General features: G+C 38.3%; 1 protein-coding gene across 3 annotated transcripts in view; it reads right to left on the bottom strand.

Annotated features, from left to right (window-relative positions):
- The window catches only part of plcb3 (phospholipase C, beta 3 (phosphatidylinositol-specific)), a 44156-nt gene extending 24499 nt beyond the window's left edge, over window positions 1-19657 (bottom strand). For 2 of the 3 annotated variants that reach the window (XM_043244406.1, XM_043244407.1), the window contains exons 1-2: window positions 19031-19656; window positions 8188-8271 (exon numbers count right to left, since the gene is read on the bottom strand). In XM_043244406.1, the coding sequence (XP_043100341.1) occupies window positions 8188-8271; window positions 19031-19129 (183 nt within the window). In that variant the 5' untranslated portion in view covers window positions 19130-19656. Of the gene's footprint in view, window positions 1-8187; window positions 8272-19030 lie in introns of all 3 variants that reach the window. The other variant, XR_006251354.1, reaches the window with a different exon arrangement.
- Between the last annotated feature and the right edge of the window lie 3694 nt (window positions 19658-23351).

Genomic DNA, 23351 nt, shown 5'->3' with positions numbered 1-23351 from the left:
TTAATCAAATCACAAAAATTATAATTATATATGCTATATACACTACTGTATACTGCTGGTACAACAATCTCCTCTCGTCTAAGTGAGTAGTTCTTGGTAAATGAGCTGCAAAATGGACCAGGTGTCCTGACACAATTCAAAAATCTACATGAGCTGCATGGAGTGGGTGGAGCATTGGGTGCATGGAAAGAGATATAGAAAGGTGAAAAAAAGTAAAAAGAAAATAAAAAATATGGTAACTCAAAAAGTCAAAAATCTGAGGAAAACAGGTCATGTATTTCTCTATTCCAGTAAGCCTGCCTCCATCACCCACCCTTTCTGCCCCACATCAACACAGGACAGCTTTGTTAACCTGTCGCCTGTCTGTCGCTCTACCCTTCCACCCCCTCTCTCTCTGTCTCTTGTCTATTTCTTTCCTCTTTTTCTTTCTTCAGTACAGATAATGAAATTGGTCTGGGTCAAGAGTTTGTGATTCTTGTCATTCCTTTGCCACAAAAGAATGAAAATCCTCTTACAGTTGAGCAGTACAGTAAGTGTTTTATATATAAAACGTAGACCGAACAATGACAGAAACACCTAACCGCTGAGTATTACTGATGGCTTGTACGGGCTTGCATTTTAGGCAGGAGTCCAAAGCCATCTATAACAGGAAAATTAGATGTCATGAATAAAAGCCCACTTGTGGAGGAAGAAAGAAGGATAAGGATATGGATGAAAAGGAAACCATTATATAATCAACTCAGAAAACACATTTCCTGTCTGTGTGTGTGTGGATTTGTTTCATTTTACAGTAGCTTCATACAGTATTTTCAAAGTACCTTAATGAAATTCGTAACAATTTTATGTTTTGAAGGAACTGTAAATTTGCAAAATCTAATTTCTGCGTTTTTATGCATCATTAACGGTTAGGTTTAGGGGAAAATCTATGTTTACTTTCTTCTAAAAATCGGACCCTTCCATATGAATCATACAAACGCTTTGAGTGCTTACCTAAAGGCCCACACCATCTCATGAGAAAATTTAAGCTATACTGGAATGTATAAATGTTAAATAAACAGATATACTGTTGAGTATATCTTTATTTCATGGTTACACCTATCAGTTGCTTATTAGCATGCATATTACTAGAATATTAGTAATTTAGTGGTGCTAATTAAGCACATATTAATGGCTTATTCTACATTCCGAATCCTACCCAGCCCCTAAACTTAATACCTTACTAACTAACAATAAGCAGCAAATTAAAAATGTATCTACTGAGGAAAAAATCATAGCTAATGGTTAACAAATGTTACCAGTTCTAAAGTGTTACCGAATGTCATAGGGAAACATTTATACATTACGTTAATATGAAGTATAAACAACTTATTTAGAAAAACTGCAAACTTAAGAGAAACTGGTTCCAATGAACTGCAGCGCACTTCCCATTTTTAAATTCTTTAAACATTCCCAATAATTTTGCCTTAAAATAGATGCTAATGAAATTGCAGAACGTTTGGTTCAAATGTATAGTGCTGTTTTATTTTGTTTTTCGAGCATAAACCTACCTGGTCTCATGGCATGAACATACCTTGGTGCGCTTTTTTACCGAGACAAAATACGTACCAACATATCACTGCAATGAACACTAGAGGCAGTAAAACTCCAACACCTTTTACCCTTTTTCACACAAATTTAGTGATTAATAAAACGCAATTTTGACACAATTACTTGAAAAATATCATGTTACGACTTCAAAACAATATGAATATGCTGTAATATTTAAAAACAGATGCTTTTGAATGCAAGCATCACACATATCAAGCTTCATATCTGTGGGTTCGGTAGCTCACAGAGTACAGAGATGTACTTGAGAGGCAAGGAGCTCAGTTTGAATCCTTTCTAACTACGTTTTGATGAGTTTTGCATTTTTTATCGGGTCAGTTTAGGGTTGGATTTGGTGTAGGGCGTATTTCCAACATGATAAAGCATTAACAGTCCACAGATATTTCAACTCTGAACCACTGCAACACGTAGCTATAACAATGTAATAAAAATGTGCCAGGGTTTGAACCTGAGTTTTGACCTGTGCACAGAGGTACATATTTTTATGAGACCAGGTTGGCATACACCCTATACTGAACACTTATCAAACTCTTGTTATTTTTTTTATCCAAGTAAATTACAATTTATCGTTTATCACCCAGCCCTATTTGTGGGTAGTATTATGTAAGCCAGCGGTGGGGAACGTTGATCCCGAAGGGTTTAGCTACAACCCTCAAAAAAATATATATATACACAACTACCTCCCTTTATCCTGAAGACCTTGATTAGCTGGTTCAGGTGTGCTTGAGTAAGGTTGGAGCTAAACTCTGCACCGGCCCTACACACATTCTATTAACTCATCTGATCTGAATCAATATAATATTCTTTATTATTAAACTACTTACATGCATGCAACATGACTCCCTTTTTCCATTATTATTCGCCGGCTGTCTTTGACCATTGGTGTAGTACATTTTGCACTGATCGACAGGGGTGACTAGAGGATACCGTATATTAAAAAGGGGGCACTTTCTACACAGGGATTGTAACAAATATTAGCAACAGGATATGATGTCACACTCCAAGGCTTCTGTAGTTGATAGAAAATATCCAGTCCAAATATTAATGCCAGTACTGTCCGTAACACCTACAGCTTTATTTTTTTTATTCTTTGTATTGAGTCAAAAGGTCAATGTGTGGCATTTAGATCTTCTGTTTGTCAAAGTGATGGATCGGAGTTCAACAAACTTGAACTTTGGCTGAACGAACAACCACTCTTCCAAAGGGCTGCTTGTATTTTGACTCTCCCATGTTCGAAGGTGCGGCTGAAGTGAACAAAGCATGGTTTGACTTTGCACTGGAACTTATCGGTTCTTGAAACATTAATATTTAAAAATGTCATCTAACCTGACTAAAGGGATCTTTGGAATTAATCTTTGGTGCAATTGTTTGTATGATTTTCTTACTTCAGAAGAACGATGTTTTAAAGAATGCTCATGTCCGCTGCACTGGGGAAAGAAGCACTGAGAGACATTTCAAAATATATTCTTTTATTCTCAAGCCTTACAGGTTTGGAATCACATGAGGGCATATTGATTTTTGTTTGCCTTTAAGTGTCCACTGTGTATTATATAGTTCTCTAAAACAACTAGCAGCAGTGACCAGTGTCACTCTTCCTTATGAATGAACTATGAACAGAAGACCAACAATAAACTAGGCAACAGACTGAGAGCCACTAGATTAATACAGAACATAGATATTAGAGTTAGATTAAGCCTGACATGGCCAGACAGTTTTGAGGAGCTTGCTCTGACTGATACGTCTTCTCCATTATCTCTTCTATACACTCTTTTTCTGTGCGGTTATGTGGTTTGGTTTCATTAATGGGCTTTGTTTTTCCTGAGGTATTTTGAAAATGTGCTCTTATCTTTACTCAGTCTGCAGGGTATGTTTTAATGTTGTGTCTCGAGGCAGTTAGAAACCACAACCTTTTAAAAGGATGGCAATTTCTTTGCTTTGTCAGACTTTTTGATGTTCATTGTCCCAATGAGAGAGAGAGAGAGCGAGAGAGAGAGAGACGGGGAGAGTGAGAGAGTGTGGAATCATCATCAGTGTGGAAAACTAAATTTTTTGGTGGAAATATGTACTTTAAAGGAAGAAAAAATTTATTTGAAGCAGAAATATTTTGTAATATTAAAAATGCTTTTTTATTGTCACTTTTAATATTTAGTTCCTTAATAAAAATAATAAACAAGCTTATATTACTTCATATTTTACATTATAAACAAAAATAACAATAATAATTTGATGTTAGCTAATTAAATGTCTTAAAAAAACCTTTACATTTAGTTTTTCAATATACATTTTTTCTATCTTCAATTTTCCAAGATTTCCAGATATTGATCCCACATGGGATCGTCACTCTAGGCCATTTGTTTACCACTGAAGGCGAAAGCGAGAGAGCAAGAGGAAGAGAGCACGAAGAACGGGAGAGAGAATGTCAGCGAGAGATTTTTTTTTTTTTTTTTTTTTTTCGGAGGGCATGCTATTGGTGGAGGGCACAGGGCAAGTTATGCTCCAAAACTACCCTAACAGTCTGAACGATTTCCTGTATGCTTTCCCACGCTTGCAGAAAGTAAGAGGGGGGAGAGAAAGAAACTAAGAGAAGTGAAGAGAACAAGAGGAAGGGAGATACTACGGAGAGTGATATAAAGAGGAGAGAGGAAGTGTCATGTCTCCGTTTACAATTAACGGATGCACTGACGCCTTTCTGTTTCTCACTGATGACAACCAGCTGTCCCTGACAGGGAATGACAGTGCTGAAGAAATAAAAAAAATGAAAGGCAGAGAGCAAAGGAGAGAAGAGAAAGATGTATGAGGAGTGGAAACAGACGCAAGACGAGAGCAAGACCAGTCAGAATGAGCCTGTGGGCTAAAGTGAACCAGAAAAGAGAGGCTAATGCAGCCTCAATCCCATCATTAGCCATTAGTTTCAGCGCAGATGGGCTCCTCGTCCTGCTTTATCACAAACAAATTCTGCTAATTGAAGAATAGCAAAAGCAAGAGTGCCGTTACCCTCCAATCACAATCCGCCATTAAGAACAGCAATGTCAGTGTACACAATCCCACATCCTTTAGAGAACCACAAATTTACTCGAATCTGACCAGATGCATGTCTGATGGAGCTTTCTGATGCTAACGCTAATCTATTATTGATTCTTCATAATGGCGGTGGTTTGCACACATTATGTTAAGCTTCCTTCCATTGGAAAAAAAAACAAAGTTAAACATGCAATTTCTTAGCTAAAGTGAACCATGTTTATATGATACAATCACATCAATTTTGCTAGACTCTGTGCTCTTAAAACCATAAAATTGATAGGGAAAACATCAGCTAGTCAGACAGTCGAAAACGATTTCTTTAAGCACCCAATGAAACTATAGAAGACATTTTGTCAATTCGTTATTGATTTTTTTAAATAGCTACACTGGACTAAAGCGCAGACTGATCTCTGTTGTCTTGCAGCCAGGTTACTTAAACTGACACTCATTTTGTTTACACGTGCAGTTATAAATGGAGGTGAAGTGTGATCTCGTGTGTTCTGAGCTATAGTTTGCATAGGTCTATTCAAGTATACATTGAATAGAATATTTGAAGGTGCTGGTCACTTCTGTATTTCGGAGCATGTTTACAATATCAAGGCCAGCTGTAGTCTGACACACTGACCAAGACAAGCTACTTGGCCTTATCCAGGTCTGTTAGTCAGACAGTTTGAAAGGACTCTTATTGCTTTAGTCGGACTCAAATTGAACTTTTAAAGTGCACACATACATACTTATTGACAAAGCATATATTAACTCAACAGACTTTCAGTCTATTCCAGACTATATCAATAATAGATGAAAGTAAATGAAATGACAATAGCACAAATACGGGACACCGATAAAAAGAGCACATTAGGAAAACCCAACTATTTGTTCTCAGTTATGTATATAGTAAAAATTAAATATATATAAAGTAATGATGCATTATATTGCAGCTTTCTGTTTGCTGGTGAATCATTTCATTGTGAAAAATTAACCTGTGATCATTTCTGCTCATCTAAAGCACCAGAGAACTAGTCAGTAATATGCTGGAAGGTTAAAAGTTCATGTCATTAACTAATCATTAAAGTGTCAGACACATGACCAAAGAGCGAAGTTTGTTCACTCTGCGGCCATATTTGCAAAGCCTCCAGGCATAGTACATTTAATATATTATGATGATGTGGATGCTATATATTACATAAATATCGTGGCCTCTCATTTATAAATCACTTTGGATAAAAATGCCTGCTAAATTAATTAATGCAAATGTTAATTCAAATGTTTATTCTAACATGTACAATATAATAAAATTTATGTAGTAAAATTTTTTGATTGTTTTAATCAATTCCTGCAGATTGTCACTTTGTCACAGAACACACATAAACCTACAAACACAAGCACCACGCACAACGTATTTGGTTTATAAGGAAGAACATTAACGCAATTTTACACACACAGTTTTTTTTTTTTCCTCTTTCTGCTTCCTGTGACATGACCTTGCTTATTGAGTGAAAGTGAAGTGACTGTTTACGTTTGCCATACTCTTACCTATGGAAGTTAATGTGTGACGAGCCTGTGCATGTGCCAGAAGAAAAAAAAAAAAAAAAAAAAAAAAAAGGAAAACAAGAAACACAGGTAGACACAGACTTAGACAGGACAGTGATGGAATGTCCTTATAAGAGAACTGAATCCTGCTATTCGTGTCACTGCCTGTAGAGCTCAGGGCTATATGTGGAATCAAGTATCCACTAACCAGGTACTAGATTTGCCTTGAAAATAGGCCACACATGCCGAAACGCCCACAAACGCGGTACACAGAATAACAGGCCATTGTGACAGACACGCATGCAAACCTGCCCTGTCAATTCAGTGGGCAGCACAAGGACATAGTGGCTCAGTCACACACAAAGAACAACAGAAGAAAAAAAAAAAAACCTCAGGAATTAAGTGCAAGGGTGTGTTTTCTTGCTCACAAAACCTGTTCTACCACAACATGGTGCGAATGTAGCTCTGCAAAAACAAGTTTCATTTCTTTTTTTGTTCCTGCCAAAATCAAGCTTGACTGCGCATGTGCTGGTGAGCCTGTGAGAATGTGCGTGCGCTTTACAACTTCATCCAACCTGCCAAAAAAAAGAGAGTGAGAAAAACGGAACCGAGTATGACATAAACTGGATTCATGGAAGTGAGGTTGACTTTTAACAACCTTTCAGTACTTAGAAGGAAAAGAAATGGAGTGTGTTTGATAATGGCATCATTAAATATAATAATAGCGACATTAAATATAAATGTGCCTGAATCTGCAAGTAAGTTACTGAAGAGACAAGATGAGGTGGCCTCTTTACTATTAACTGGAGAGGAAAGGGTCCCTAGAGCCAATATTCCCTACACCAAACAAGGTTACTGCCTTTCCTCCGGCGAAGATTGGCCTAGTGTCCTAATACCATAACGCAACACATTCAGCGCAACACCAATGCAACATCCATATTGGTTCAAATATGCAGCAGAGGGGAAAAAAAACCATACTCTCAGCTGCTTGCTTCGAAGTTTAGGAAGTAAACGCATTAGCACCTTTGGCACATGAATGAATCGCCAAATAAAATACTCAGCTAACAAAATAAACCATCCGTTTTGGCAACACTGGAGCTGCGTCCCCACGCCACACTGATCAGGACGAGAACAAGAGAAAAGAGGGAAAACAACATATCTAATAACTAAAGAGAGAGGATGGGAGGATGCCTTGATTGAATTTCACTGGCTAAAATTTAATTTGATTCATGAGCACTCACATGATAAGCCAGTAGCACACATGGCAGGAGGAGAGAGAGGGGGAGATGGACAGAAACAAAGAGTTGAAGCAGACAAGACTGATAATAGATAGGGCAGAATTGGCAGGACAGGTAAATGAAGTTACTATTAAAGATCAATCATGTTTCTTAAGAGATGAGATTGAAAGACAAGGTTTTAAAAGAGCGTCAAAGTTCATTCCATTGTATACATGTACTAAAATCCTCACACGTTCAATGCAGAGAAAGTGGTATTTAATTTAAACTGATATTATTTTAAGTGTGATGGAATGAAGAGTGACATTAAAAAACATTTTACCCTCCGCTATTTTAATTATGTCATTAAAAAGTGACAAAACTGTAAAGACAGCAATCATAAGCGAGACATATCCTCATTAAGCAAGTTCGCACGCAAGTTGCAAATTCGGTTCATAAAATCTTCATCAGAACATTGCAAAATAATTCACAAATAAAGCAGCAATTCAAACCCAGGTTTTTGAGATTTGATATTCACTGAGGGTGAGATCTACCCTCATTCCAAGCCTACTAGACCTTCAATAATCTTCAAAAAGACACAAATAAACTTTATTATTTTAATAAAATATTTATTTGAACCTTCTTGCTTTACCTGCAAGAACCAATAGACCTTAGTCAAAGTAGCAGCATATTTAGGCTAGAGCAATTTTTGATTTTTAAACTCATAACTTTTGCTATGGTTACACCTGTCTGCTTCTTCGACCCTCGAAAACAGAGACTTTTGAAATATAGCTGAATATAGCTGAATATAACTAACCATGCTGTTCCCTCCAGACCAGTAGAGGAAGAATCCATCTGGGTCCACTTTAAGGGTGACAAGGCTGGGTATGCTGTTGGCCTCCTGAACACACAGAAATGAAAGAAGCAATTAGGGAGAATTCAACACAACAACAAACACAACAGAGACCAGCAGAAAGTCATTTACTTAATGATATGAACAGCAACTGGCATGAATGCTAATGAAGACTAATCACTGAGAAACAATGACACGGTTTAGAACATTTATTACTCAGAAATAATTGTTGCTAATTCAATGACAACTTAATTAAACTGATACTACGGTAACCCAAGCACAGTGGCAGCTATGCCAATACTACTACAGCCAGATAATCGGAGACATAACATAAGCATAAATAGGAATTGCCCGGAAAGGGTGGATGGTCCCGAGGGACGGTGTGATTTAGAAATTAATGTAATGACTGAAACCAAAACCTCAGGAGCCACAGAGAGAGACATTAGAGGAGTTTAATGCACAAGTCACAGAAGCTAATGACTGCCTGAATATGACTGGAATGGAATATTAGAAAAATATCATCTAAACTACACAAAATCCACTACCAAAAGGCACAGTAATCTTTTATTCAGTAAAATACGTTTTAGGATGCATGAAATTCATCAAACAGGCGTCATCATTTAGAAGTTTTAAAAAAAAATATTAAGCAGCTTCTGATTTGGAAATGAGAAATGTTTCATTTATCTCTTACCAATCTCACACTTTTGACTGAAGCATTACCCATAACACCTTTGCAGCATCTTTAATTATTAAATGACTCATCATATATTGATTAGACAGCCAAAAGTTAGACTATTATTACATACGTCTGGATAAAAACCATTAAAATAAGACAATACATATTGTTTTACATAATTCACTAAGCAGTATACAGCGTGAAGTACAAACTGCGCTAACATTTCATACCAGACATAACCATCCGTTTCAGGTGAAAATGTTATTGACTATTCCCCCAACTGAGTAAAAACTCTATTTGTGAATGTTGTTATTATTATTTATATTCCTACCTAAAAATCTGATGTGTTGGAACAATCATTGAGAAACTAATCTCATCTGTACGTGTTCAAGGTGACACAGAAGTGACTTTCAGCTGCTGAGGTATCTTGTGGAATGTTTGCACATGATTCAATTAATCAGGGAGCACAGATTTCCTCTACAACTTTTCTTAAAAACTCCACCCAATGCTGGGAGACATAAACTCACACACGTGTCATACGTGTAGAAACACACACACACAAATACAAAGAACTGTCTTTAAACACAATCGCATCCATTTGCATGCTGACTGCTTTTAACGTTTGCATACACAAATACATTACTGTTGTGATCCTACTATATAAGCTTTATTTAAAGCTCTGTTTCTTCTCTGTGTGCACCGAACTCTCAAAAGATGTCAGGTGACGATAAAATAAAAAACAAAGCTAAAAAAAAGAGAAAAAAAAGAAGACAAGCAGCATTTGAGACCTTGGTCAGGGTAAACAACATATTTCATCTGACATGAATTAAAACAAGGCTATGAAGGATAAAGTTCAGTGCGTTCAACAAGTCGCACAATCTTAAAGAGAGGGTTCACCCAAAAATTTTAACTCTGTCATTAATTACTTAATGTTAATCTAAACATCTCAGACTTTTGTTCATCTTTGCAACACAGACGAAGATATCTGTAATGAAGATATGAAGTGATAATGAAGTGATTTCTATCCCTACACTAACAACACTATGCAACTATGCCTAGAAAGTTAGTAAAAACATCACTTTTTTTATTAGGTTAAAAAGGCTTTTGTGAAATGCTACCCGAGTCAGACGATCTCGGAGTCTGGCAATAACTTTTAGCATAACTTAGCACAGATCGTTGAATCCAATTGGACCAGTAGCATTGCATTCAAAAATGACCAAAGGGTAGTTATACTGTGCAAGTAAGACAGGCAGAAAATGAAAAGTTGCGATTTTTTAGGACAGTATACTTTCATTCCCGAGTAATAATGAAGGAAGTCTGTTGAAGTAACATGGCCACAGCAGGCGCAGTGATATCACGCAGCGCCTGTGGAAAATAGTCCCCAGCCTGCAAAATACTCTCTCTGTGCAAGCAAGTAGATCTGGCTGTTTTCAGGTGCTGCGTGATATCACTGCGTTACGGCGGCAAAGTGTGTGTCAAATTAAATATGGTTAACACCATTACTAATGACCAGAAAAAAGGACTCAAGCTTTCTATTCAGTGAAGTATTTTTCAAGAACCATTTAATCCAGAGTTTGTCTGTAGGTGTGTGGAGCGGAGTGAAGTGACTCTCTCATACACACACGCGCACACACACACACACGCACGGCGTGTGTACAGGTTTATAAAAACCTGTCAAACTTCTAAATCCCAAGGTCATACACTAATGATCTGACACACACAAACATTACCTAAACGTATACATAGACACACACACAAACACGCATTATATTTAGGGATGCACCGAATGTTCAGCAAGATAATAGTTCAGCCAAAAAAATAAATCTTTAGGTGATCAAATATAGGCATGTGCTAATGCAGCAAATATGTTGGCTGTGTAAAAGCCTTTAAAAGTATCCAAGGAAGACGTTACAATTATTACAAACGCCGACAGTGAGAGGCTGTGTGTATTTGCATTTACATAAATAAAAGTACAATGGTACTTGGTAATACAAACAAATGTGTTTTTGGATGTGATTCATCGAGATTATAATAATCAAGATTGTTTGACAACACACACATACATAAACTCACACACACACACACACACACACACACACACACACACACATAGTGGCGCTTGTGCATGTCAGTGGACTCAAAATGGTTATCTGATAAACCATTAAAAGTGAACTGAAGCTTGTGGCCTGCACATGACAGCAGTGCATGCATTCTCTCCGACAGAGGAACACACAACTAATGCATCAACAATGTCAGTTATTTCAGTGGGTGAGTGGCCTGCACTCTTGGCTCTTGGGTGTATTTGGCTTCCAGTATTTACATGCTTTTATAGCTCTTACATAATGCGCGCGCACACACACACACACACACACAAACACACTAAAATGACTGACTTTAACACCTCAAAGTCTGGGAATGCAGAGAGACAGTTGACACTGAGCAAATGATTTTACAGTAAAAATCTGCATAATCAAACTAACCTGGTTTTTGTGTGTCAGCATTTAAATTTTACATGTGGCCTTGTCAAAAGGCAGGTTTTTATGTTAAGACTTCACCTTTGGACTCAGGAGATTAGCAGGGAATGGACATATGTGCATACAGGTAAGTAAGGGATAATGTAAAGCCAGTCACTCATTATTGCTAAACAGACCCTGGCATGAAGCAAAGGGGATATGCTTTACCCCAAAGGGATTTAGAAACTAAATGTGTAGAAACCTTTTTTATTAGCTTATTTGTAGATTTGATTAAAGCTTTAGTTAAGAATAATGACAAACATACATCACCTTCCAAAAGATTGTAATCTCAGGAAAGTGGTTTTTGTAGAGCAGTATATCCCAAAGTGAGCTCTTTGGTAAATCAGTTTCAATTGCCAAACAGACTTTTACTGTAAGATATGGACCTGACAGTAATACCACAACATGTAATTAATCATTTTCATTCTAATGCCTAAACTTAAATTAAACACAGAAAGCAATCAAAGAACATTCCCTTTATAATTGATGGGGCTGTCAATCAAAGGTTTATATTCAGTGACACGGTCTACACTACAAAATGAATCTTTTATTTGCATCACTATGAGGAAAGCATTTGTGCAAAGGGCAAGAATAGAGTTGCAATGGCAAGATAACTGAAATCATGAGCCTGTCATCGGCTACAGAACTCACTGCTGCATCTATCCATTCAAATCTAAATATAATGCTATAATCAACACTTTCCATGATCAGGCTAGTTCATCTCAACCGCGGTAATAGTTAAAACACAGTTAAGTTATTTAGAGAGCTACACGTGTAATAGGTTACTTACTTTATACAAAAAAAGACGCTAGCCAATCTTAGCAGTGGGCATTTAGATTGAAGCGCAAATATCAGGCTAGAAAGCGTTCTTTTATTTTTACAATTTGTTTTTTCATTTTAAAATGAACTGATCAAAAGGGCAAATCTTTTTGGTTGGCCAGGTTTCTGTGCAGTATGTAAGAAAAGAAACCAGAACACCTAAAATTAAGCAGAAGAAAAAACATGCATGTCTGCAACCATTTGTTCAAAATAAACGGTTTAAAACACTTTTAACTCTGAACATATACTTATGTGAAGAAGTATTTATGGAACAAATTTATGATATTTTCTTCATTCACTATGAATGAATGGAAAAGAGTGACCAACAAAGTCCAATGAAATGCCAAAGAAATCCCAGGTTAAGGTAAATAAAAAAGAAGGAAGGAAGGAGGAAGGAAGAGAGACATTTTGTAAAGCACTATAAAGGCTGATTTACAGCAACCTTTCATAAGAGTGAATGACTTGGTCTGAATTACACAGACACAGAAAGGTCTCCTTCCTGAATGAGAGGGTGAAACAGAAGGACAGGAAGGGCTGGAGGGGGCGAGCAGAGGTCAAACACACCCATATGTGAACTGTGGGTCATCCACTTCAACGCATGTTCTGTTTGAGTGCGCAATGACTCTGTTCTGCATGTTCCTCTTCTGTCCGTTTTCTTCTGAAAGTGTGCGGAGGCTTGTTTTGCAGCGAGGTGAGACTCCATTAGCAGCGTGGTAAGAGTCAACAAACCCGAGTACAGCTGCAGTGTGGCCCACCTCTCGGCCCTTTCCAGGAAGCCGTTCATAGACAGCTCTCATCCTGAATAATCAGCACAGGTGACCGAATGCTTGCATTTACTTGTAATCGCGCTTTGCTGCCACTCGCTACCCGTATCTTTTCATATCAGTTGTTTTCTGGCAGAAAACCAAAACAGTATGCTGACACGTACAAGATGGTATGAGGCCGGTCGGGTTTTGCATGTTGCAAACCACATCAACCCCTTGCAACGTGTCTGTGTGCACCAAAGACGCTTCTCCCTCAAGAGGCAGGGCCTTTATGGCAGATTTCTGATGTGAAATAAATCAACAAAAAAAAAAAAAAAAAAAAAGCTAAACAAATATTACGAAATATGAGATCAAAGCACTTTCTTCTAACGCAATATTGCCCTTAAATAACACTGGCTGATCAAGTTTCAGACAGAAACAAACATGTCTTTTCCTCCTTTGAGAACTTCTACGCAGCTGTGATTGGCTGATTAGCTATTACATTCACAACAGGACACAAAACACCTGGAACTGGTGCAAATGGAGGATTAATTAGGACGTGAAATGCAGTTCCATAAACCTTTCATCTGAAAACAGTGTAAACATCAAATGGAAATAGAACATGGGTTTCAACTGGATTAAAATACCAAACTCAGAGAGAGCCTTCACATTTCAGAAGACCACCACATGCCCCCCGTGTGCATGCACATGTGTTCTGACGGGGTGTGCGGGCTTTCAAGCGACAAACACTGGACAGATATGTGAGGAATGAAGAAATGAGAAGGGGAGGAGAATGTGATGAGTTTGGGGAGAGGACAAGCAATAAAATTAACGAAAAACATGTGGAAATTAATGAGGAAACAATTGTGAACTTAAATATGGCACTTAAATGTGAAAGTATACTAGCATGCGTAGTTTAACCCCCAGTTTCACAGTCAAAGATCACAGCCAAAGCCTAGTCCCAGGCAATATTAGTAGTCCGAACAGTTTTAACGGAAAAAAACCTGACAGATCTTAATATATACAACAATGCCTTTGTTTTGTCTCAAGATGCACACCGGTAATGGTTTTTGTAAGGCATGTAAATTAAAAATGACTTAATTTTCCTCATTGCATTATGGCCTAATCCTGTCTTAGTTCTAAGACCTTCTGTGAAACCGGGTCTAAAAGTAGTAAAGTATGCTTACAAGAGTTAAACTTGTAAAGGATCCTACTAACTCATGGTACCATCGTGGAGAAACAAAAGTTTAAAAGTGAAAGTAAAATGTGCATGGCGCTTTACGAGCTATTTGAAAGTAAAGAAAACTCAGAGTCACAATCCTAGAACCAAGGAACACACACGCTTGTTTTCCTATTCTTTCTTCTAGGTTGTAGTACTCTGGACGATGTTTGAAACTTCATATTGCTAGCGCTTCTTGTGTCAATACTGCCTTATGATAAATCCCCTGTATTCCTCATTTCTAAGCTGATTTGGATAGGAGTCTGCTAAATGAATAGGCCTAAATAGAAATGGAAATTCTGTGGTGTTCTGGTTGGTAGCTTTGTAGCAAAAGCAGACCATATAATGTAACACAAAAGTAATAAATAATGCTTACATTAATTCGCTTTACATTTTGAAAAATATATGAAAAAAACTCAGTTAATGTCACCCCTTGATCATGAGTCGCTACACACACAAAAATGCCTGAAATTACCATAAACACGTAAACAACATTAATATAATAATACATCGAGCGATTCCCTTCACAGCATGCGCCAAGCTCTTGTGTACACATGCACACCAGACATGACTAAACATGCGCAACTCCTTACTTGCTCAAAGGCAAATAGTTCCTTAAACACACATGCACACACACAAAACACACAGCTTGTCACACTTGATATAAAGCGATAATATTTAACTTGTGGACTTAATCGTGTGAGATTTCCAGATTTACCACACCTCATAAAATCAATCACGTATGTGTTTTGCGCCTGCTACTGAGAGCAGTTAGCATGAGTGCATGACGAAGGCTAAGAAAGAGGAGGGAAGACTAAAGTGGAAAGAGACCGACAAGCGAGGAGGTCAACGGTAACGGAAGTCTTTTTTCCTGAGATTCTCTCCTCTCTGCCTACATGGTCTCTAATGTCTGTGTGCCTCAGCATGCCTTCTCAGTATTTTCCTCCATGTTATCTCCTTGTTTGGCCTCCGCGTACGAAGCTCACGCACACTTCGCCCTCCCCTCTCAGACTCATCCTCCTACACCAGCCGATCCCTCACTCAATCACCCCGTGTGCGTCCAAGTCACTGCTGTTTTCTCTGCTCCATTGAGAGAAACGCTTGCATAGTTGCTTGCAGTTCACACAGTTAATCACAAACCCTAAATACTTCCTGTGGAACTCCCTTGGAGAGAAAAAGATGAATATTATAGTCCCTGTGAATCCTCTGTCAGACTGGTTTGTTTAGACAGAGGGTATGTTCATTCCAAACCGTCCTTACTGGGTTTGGACGACATTTATATTCCCGCTTGAAAAGCATGCGAGGCAGCTACATCTGTCTATCTCTCTCTCAAACACACACGTATAATTCGTCAGCGTTACTTATGTTTATGTTTCATGGCTCCAAAACAACTATAACACTCGGTGCTCACTTCCTCCAAAGACACCTGTCAAGCGGAAGACCAGGAATAAATTTGCAAGTCAAAGCTCACGGTTAGCCGATTTGCTGAGGCATCAATACTACAACAATTTCTTCACCGAACTGCATATAGGTTTTTTTTTAACCTTTTCTACTTTTTACGGCTACATTAAGTTGCTCAGTTGGGTGCTGCAATCAGGAGATATAATGAAAACTCAATTGTCACTGTGCCTAACTTTTTAGCAATGCGACACAATGTACATTTTTACAAATAACCAAACTCTAAGTGAGCACAGGAGCTTGATCAGTCAGAAGAGGGGTGTATTTAGTTGCAGCGCGTATGCAGCCGGAGAGGTCTTGACGAAGGGGATTAAGTTTAGCTGCAGTCCATTCCGTGATCAATTGGGATCCCGTCCAAGTCGGCTTTCAATCCCAGACTAGCCGAGTTTTAGAAAATGGTTCATTGAATGTTTAAAGGTGCACTGGAGCATTGCGTCTTACTGTCTGCCTCGCGCCGCTTCGTTCTGAGAATTAGATAATGTATTATAGATCAGTAGATCGCATCAGTAGCAACAATGTTTGACTACGGTTTCCTTAAAAGAGAAGAAGAGATTAACAGCACACAAAAAGGAGGGTGGTGAAGAGGCAGAGCACTGTTGCATCAACCGGTTCCTCATTGTAGTCTGACATTCAGCACCACGTGGAACTGAGCCCTGTGCCGTTTCATTTCCTGCACATCATCAGTGACACAACTGCACAGCGACAGAACGCAAGGCATGAAAGGGATTTAAGCACACGGCAGACTGTTACTTAGCCATACCATCACTCAAAGAGCTCAGGCCCTGACCTGACATAATTACATATTGCGAGTTTGTTTGCTCAGCTTAAAAGCTTTTATCCATGTCTGCGTTATTTGAAGATCATTCAAACTGTAGTATGACATCAGAAACGCTGTGTGACTTACACCTTTCATCTTTGAGATGAAACAGAACACTGTTTTTCCCTCTTATGTAACTTAGCGTTTACCTGTGATCTTTGAAAACCATTAATAATCCACCCACTTTTGACTACAGTAAAACGGGCCTAAAGACTCCCCTAAGGAAAATACAGTTTATTTAGATAAAACTGTATTACACAAAAATAGATATTTATTATATAGTTATTTAAAATCATAAAGTTGTTCAAAGCATCAAAATGTTAAATATCTTTCAACCTTCTCCATAATCTCACATATTTGATTAAAACTGTATTATTCTACCGTTGTTTAATTAGCAGTGTATTTTATGTATATACACTATATGTGTTTTTGTATATCATAAAGCTACAATAAATGTGCTGAAATAAATGTGCATTGTGATTGTATCATAGATCCACTTTGCGCACACAATGCAACAAATCCATTTATCCCCACTTGTGCAAAATTATTTGTTACAGTAACTATAAGTGCCACCGCTGTTTAAGTACTCAATGCTGTAGTGTATCTGCCACCATGTAGTATTTTAAAAGAAGTGGCTTTGTACACTGGACGTGTCTTTAGATCCAATGTACCTGATGGGTTAAACATATTACAGCAACAAAAATCTGGATCATAGGTTTGTTTGTTTTTTATAAAAACATTAAATTATTACTATTATTATTACTCATAGCATATTCTTCACCAAAAACAGGTCAACATTTGCTGGGGACAATAGAAGGTTCATTTGTCTTTCTGATAGATGGACTATTATGTCCTTAACTATAGCTGTGACCTCAGATGAGGATATAATAAGACCTCATTACAGTTAAATACAGCTGCTTATTTATTTATGAACGCCTCTAAAGACATTGGCTCATCTGCCAGTGGATGCACTAACACGCTCCAAATGAAATGTTGTTTTCTATCGACAACGGTCTGAACATTTCTATAATACTGAAGGTTTACGACAGGCTCTCTCTCTCACAGACACACACCTGGAGCATGTCTAAGCAGAGTCAGCCCAATACAAACCACTCAGCATTTATGGGCTGCTTAAGTTAATTATTAATGACTTTTAAGACATGAAGTGCATCAAGTTGTACAAGGCGCTTTCTCCGTACTCAACGCTGCTCTTATCAAAAGGTGTTGGCTCTTTGCGCTCCAGTTAAGAGCTACAAGGATCAACTAAAGCAGCGCTCAATGATTTGCTCAAATAATGCAAAAGGGGTGAAGATTTTCTCACTCTAATCCTTCAACATAATTAAAACTGTAATGGCTATCCAATGTGAGATTTGAAACATGATCCGTGTACACACACACACACACACACACACACACACACACACACAGGCCCTTGTTGCCAGGAGAGCAACTACGCGGAAGAATTCAGAGGAGATGGTGATTTCTTGTAAACATATGCGTTTATGTTGCAGTTAACCCCTTAGAAGAAATACTCAAGAGGGAATTGTTTTTTTCTGTTCCAGTGAATCAAATATCATTCTTGAACTTATTTCATTCTGACCTTTAATGAAAACAATGCTATCCTCAAGTGACATTGTACATGTTTACAACAAACAGAACACGCATGAAGAAAAAATATTTTTTTATCATTTATCTTGTTTCAATGTATTATTAACTATTAGTATTTTATTCAAACACATTCATATAGGCAGGAGTTATGTGATTCCCAAACTGTCCTGAACAGGCACATCTTGTATTGGTCTGTAATTGGTACTTAATCATGTAGATATGTTCTGGAAGTCATACCTAAATCTACTCATGATATATCATCAATACATGCACCGCAATCTGAAATGTGTAAATGCGTGTTATTACTTTTTATATAGATACTATAAATGAACATTATGAGTGCTATTCATGTGACTGACTGAATCTGTGTTGGTTCAAGTTTTGAAAAGTGTGATCTGATATCATGTTACTCTCTTAATATCACTAACCTAACGCCTAAAACAGTCTTATAACATAACATCGTGAGGATGCTTTTAAACCGTTCTTCTTTTAGTGTGAAAAAACAAGCTTGAAAGAACACAACAACAACAACTACGTTTCCTGTCTATTGACACCAAGGATGGGGTTTAATAATCACGGATCAGAAAATGCTCCTGATCCACGTGTTTTCGTCTGGCACTAAACTGGTCAACAAATCAGTCTAGAAACTTTACGAAAGGGTTAAACCCAACTCCGCATGAAATATTTCGTGATTGTACGCGTTTAGCACACTTTTTTGTTCGTTTCTCAGCAGATAATATTTTGCAGAACAACTTAAACGTCTTTCAAAGTTGAAGGCGTGAAGAAAGCTGAGTGTTGAGAAGTAAACACGAGAAGTCGAGATCTAATGGAAGAGTGTTGAACTCCTGATCCTGGGTGTCAGATGTTCCGACGTAAATTACTTCAACATGCAACACCAGTCGACTATCACGCCACATACAATCACAGACGCGCGGGCGGACGGTATCTTCTTACCTCGTCCCATTTGATAAACTTGCTCCCCCGTTTAAGCACCTCATGGACAGACACCGGTTTGAGCTGCAACGCGTGTACTCCCGGTTTCGCCCCGGCCATGACTGCTGAATCGACGGGTGGCGACGCCTCTGCTTCTCGGGTTTGAAGTCTCTGCTCTTCAGCGGACAGGAGCAGACCCAGCGCCTCGAGTCCGGCTGGCGCGACTGTCACACATTCACGAGCGAGCGCAGTTTATGACTTTAGCGATTGTTTATACATCTAATCACGGCGAGGACTTGAATTGATCTTTTCCTTCCTGTCCGTCCATCCGCTCGGTAATGATGAGATCCCGGTTCACGAGAAACTTTCGCTTGACTTTGGTCCCCGCTGGAATTTGCTCCTCTTTTCCTTCATGTTTTATCCGAACTAAACGGGAGCGCGAGAACGACAGGGAAGGAGAGAGAGAGAGAGAGAGAGAGAGAGAGAGAGAGAGGGAGACGGGGGGAGTAAGGAAGTGAAGGAAGAAAAAACGAACAGACGAGGGAGTGTTTTTCTTTTCTTTTCTTCTGTATTCTTCCGTCTTTCTGTTGTCATTCCAGTGTTTTAAAGCGTACTGCTGGCAGAACGTATCCGACATGTAGAATCGTAGTTTTCGCTTTCCTTTCGTGCAGATTTCCCCTCTGTTTATGCTTGTTTTTCCTCTTTCCAAGAAAGAATGTTAAACACGAATCGCGCTGTGAGCCAAAGAACTTGAGTTCTTATGAAAAAACGAACAAACGAACAAAACTCATTAACTTTGCGGATATTACCTCTAGCCAACACACACATACGTATATATATATATATATATATATATATATATATATATATATATATATATATATATATATATATATATATATACATACACATTACCCTACGTTATATTACAAAACATAATTTTAATTACGCAACATAACCTAAACAGCTGAATAAAATTATTTAGCAAATTTTCATTTTTTCCCTAAATTGCGCTCTTGATGGCTTATCTTCACCTTAGTTAAAATTAAACTGATTAAAAGTTATAATTAAATGAGAAGCGTCTGCATTAGTTTATATTTTTTTGCAGCGGTGTGCGTTTTAACCAATCACGTGATTCCGTTGAGCTTACGTCGGTCAATCAAAGGCGCTCAAATGAGTAATCGCTGGAGTTTTGTTCAGCGCTTGCTAGCACAGCCTAACTATGCTCTTTGGCGAATTCTCCCATAAACAATTAAGTGCAGTTATACGTATAAGAGATTTATTTTACTTGATGTATTTATTCTTTTATAATTTAGGCCTAAATGTTCTTTGTTCACTTCCTGTATATAATTTAAATGTGCTGTTTGGGCATTACAGTGTGACTTAAAATGTTTATTAAATTGTGATCACGTGAAATGCATATTCAGTAGTGGAGAGCAGGTTAGCAGGTGCACTCTTCAAGTCCCAGGTTCATTGACCGACACAATAGACGGCCTGCTGATGTGCAAAGTTTAGCTCTAACTTGCCTCAACACATCTGCGTGGAAGTTTCTATCATGTCTAACAAGAGCTTGATTAATTGAAGTTTTATTCACTCATTCTGTGACAGCCCTATAGCTGTGTAATTTTCAGTGGTGTTGATTACTTGTTGAATTGTATAAATAGTGTGCATATAGCCTATATATTAATGCTTTGAGCGTTTTGCAGAGTCGAGCAGAATGTCTCAACATGGTGTGGATGCAGCATTCAGTTCGATCAAATCTCTCGATTAAATTATAAACAAACTAACTAACCACGGTAAAGTTAATATGTTGTGATAATCAAATGAATCAGCTGGATGTCCGAGACAGAGCTTACGAGTCCAGTCTTCATGCAGGCCTTCTCTGTTTCTTTTTGCGGCATGCAAGAGGGTTCCAGCTTGTCGGCACCCATTAATACTGCCCCCCTTCCTCCTCCTCATTCCTGAACAGGTGTCCTCTTCCCAGATCAAAATATACAGCAATTCTCCTGGGAGAGCTAGAAAGCAGAAAGACCCTTCGAAGGTGCACCTTGCCATTTTTTATTACTTTCTGAGACACTCACCGCACACAGAGTCAAGCCCAGCTAGGCCTCTCATACTGTGCTCTGAATGTATCCTTGGCTGTGAAGAATAAGATTTGTGGAGTCAAGAGGGCATATGACTTTGGTAAAGCTGGTACAGAGTAATAAGCAGAGAGAGGAGAGATAATTGGAACTTTGAGAAGTGAGTGATCTAGTCACTCTAATCAGAGACTATTTCTGACCAAAAGCCAAGCATGCACTTACAAAGATGCATTGTATTTTAGCCCAGAGACACAAGTTAATAAACACACACACACACACACACACACACACACACACACATCCTTATCCGGAACATATTTGATTAAAAAAAATTCATCTGAACTTTCTACAATGTTTCTTCCTTATTATTTTTTTTTCTTTTATCCCTGTTTTACCTAATGAGAAATCTCTGACAGTCTACAGTTGCAGCAAAGGCTGATCACATTACTTTTTAGATAGCAGAAATGTGTGCCAAAAGCTCTGAAACCTCCTCAAAAGCTTCTTTGTTGAAGTCAGGCAAGGCTGGTTTAAGGTCTACCACAGTCAAACAGTCCGCTGTTGCCATCTAGTGTTATATCACACCCACTGGACACGGCAAGGAGTTTCTAAACCATGCAGGGGAAATGAATGAATCTTGTTCCAAACAGAGGGTTACATGCTATGTAGTATTATGAAACTTTATCATGTGATTGATATAATATTTCATAAACGGTCTGAATATATATATATTTTTTCCAGCTGGGGGGCTCACCTTACTTCAGTACATTTGAAACAACTGGAAAAGTCACAAGGCCTATTGTTGGAATATTGTTGTGAACAATGGAGTCTTGGATTCATAAAGGTTTAGAAGCTCTGTGCTAGAGCCCGAATTTGAACAGAAATGCTTCTCACAACAGCTGTGTTATAAATGCACTGCTTTCCTCGTCGTTCCTTCAGTTTCTCTCAATGGCCACAGCTGCGGTCTAATCAAACTAATCTCTCATCAAAATGGCGCTTTTGTTTCCTCTCCCCACCCACTGCAGGCATCCTCACTCGGTCCGATCCTCCTCAGATCCCTATCTTGCTTTCTGTTGTTATACCCCTAATATAGGTCATTTTCAGTTTGCCTGACACCCTTCTGCCACCTCTCTTTCTCTATCTATTGTTTGCTATCTTTCCCTTCAGCCAGGTGGCAGCAGTAACACCACTGAGATTGATGCCTGGCTTGTTAATTCACACCAAGTGTATGTGCTGTCTTTCTCTGTGCCGGCTGCGTAATTTAATACGTATTGGTCAGAATTTATTTTGAGGTAGTCATTTGATACCGGGTCATTCATAAAGACTGTGAATCACGTTGTGATTTCAGAGAAATGCTTTTTGAGGAGGGGTTTGACTAGAGGAGACATAGCCAACTAGACCTACATTGTTTACTTTCATGAATAATGTTTTGAGTATGTGTTCTGCAGTGTCAAATGAAAGGCAAAATCCAGACTCCTGACGGAAACACAGATATTGCACATGCATTTATTTCAGCCATTTTTTGATTACTCAGGACTGAATGTGCCTGAAGTCTCACCTTGAGCTTTTGCCTGGGCGAATGCTTGTAGAAATCGACAAAAAAGCTTATTTTATTATTATAAGCTCACACAATTCCCTGTTTTCCATAACATATCACGATACATGAGTAAACATGTTTCATGAGGTGGATCCGACATGATTTATTGTGTTTTTTAGCTGTTTGAGCATATCCTCTAGTATTAACCCTTCTTAGGGGATTATTACAAGTTCAAACAAGAATCAAGTCACAAATGCAGCACACATGCAGCTTTACCCGCTTAACCCGCACACACCTACCGAATAGGGACTGAGAAATGCTGAGACCATAGCGGGGCTGCAAGAGTGCACGTACAAACCTGCTCTACATTTATTAGCGCATGCTAATATGCAATTCAGTAGCATATCAATAATCAGTAATAATATTCTACACATTTAAGTAGGCTTATTTAAATATTTGTACATGTGGCTGTGTGTACAAATGCATCTGGGAAATAAACTGTGCCACCGAATGCAGCGGGTTTACTGGACTGTAAGATCCAGACACAGTATTTTGAATAATTCATTGTCTTCATGCCACTTGTGAAATGTTGCAGTAGAGGTACGGATGTCATGTAGCCTCTATAATCAGTCTACAGCATTCTAACATTCCACTTTTTATTATTTGGTGTTTGTTTCTGTATAGTAATAAATGATGGAAGACTTCTTAAAGCTGCTCTCAGTGAGTT

This window comes from Puntigrus tetrazona, chromosome 7 (assembly GCF_018831695.1).
Source record: "Puntigrus tetrazona isolate hp1 chromosome 7, ASM1883169v1, whole genome shotgun sequence".
NCBI classification, from domain to species: domain Eukaryota; kingdom Metazoa; phylum Chordata; class Actinopteri; order Cypriniformes; family Cyprinidae; genus Puntigrus; species Puntigrus tetrazona.
The sequence above is the reverse complement of the archived record's forward strand: the minus strand, read 5'-3'. Positions and strand labels throughout refer to the sequence as shown.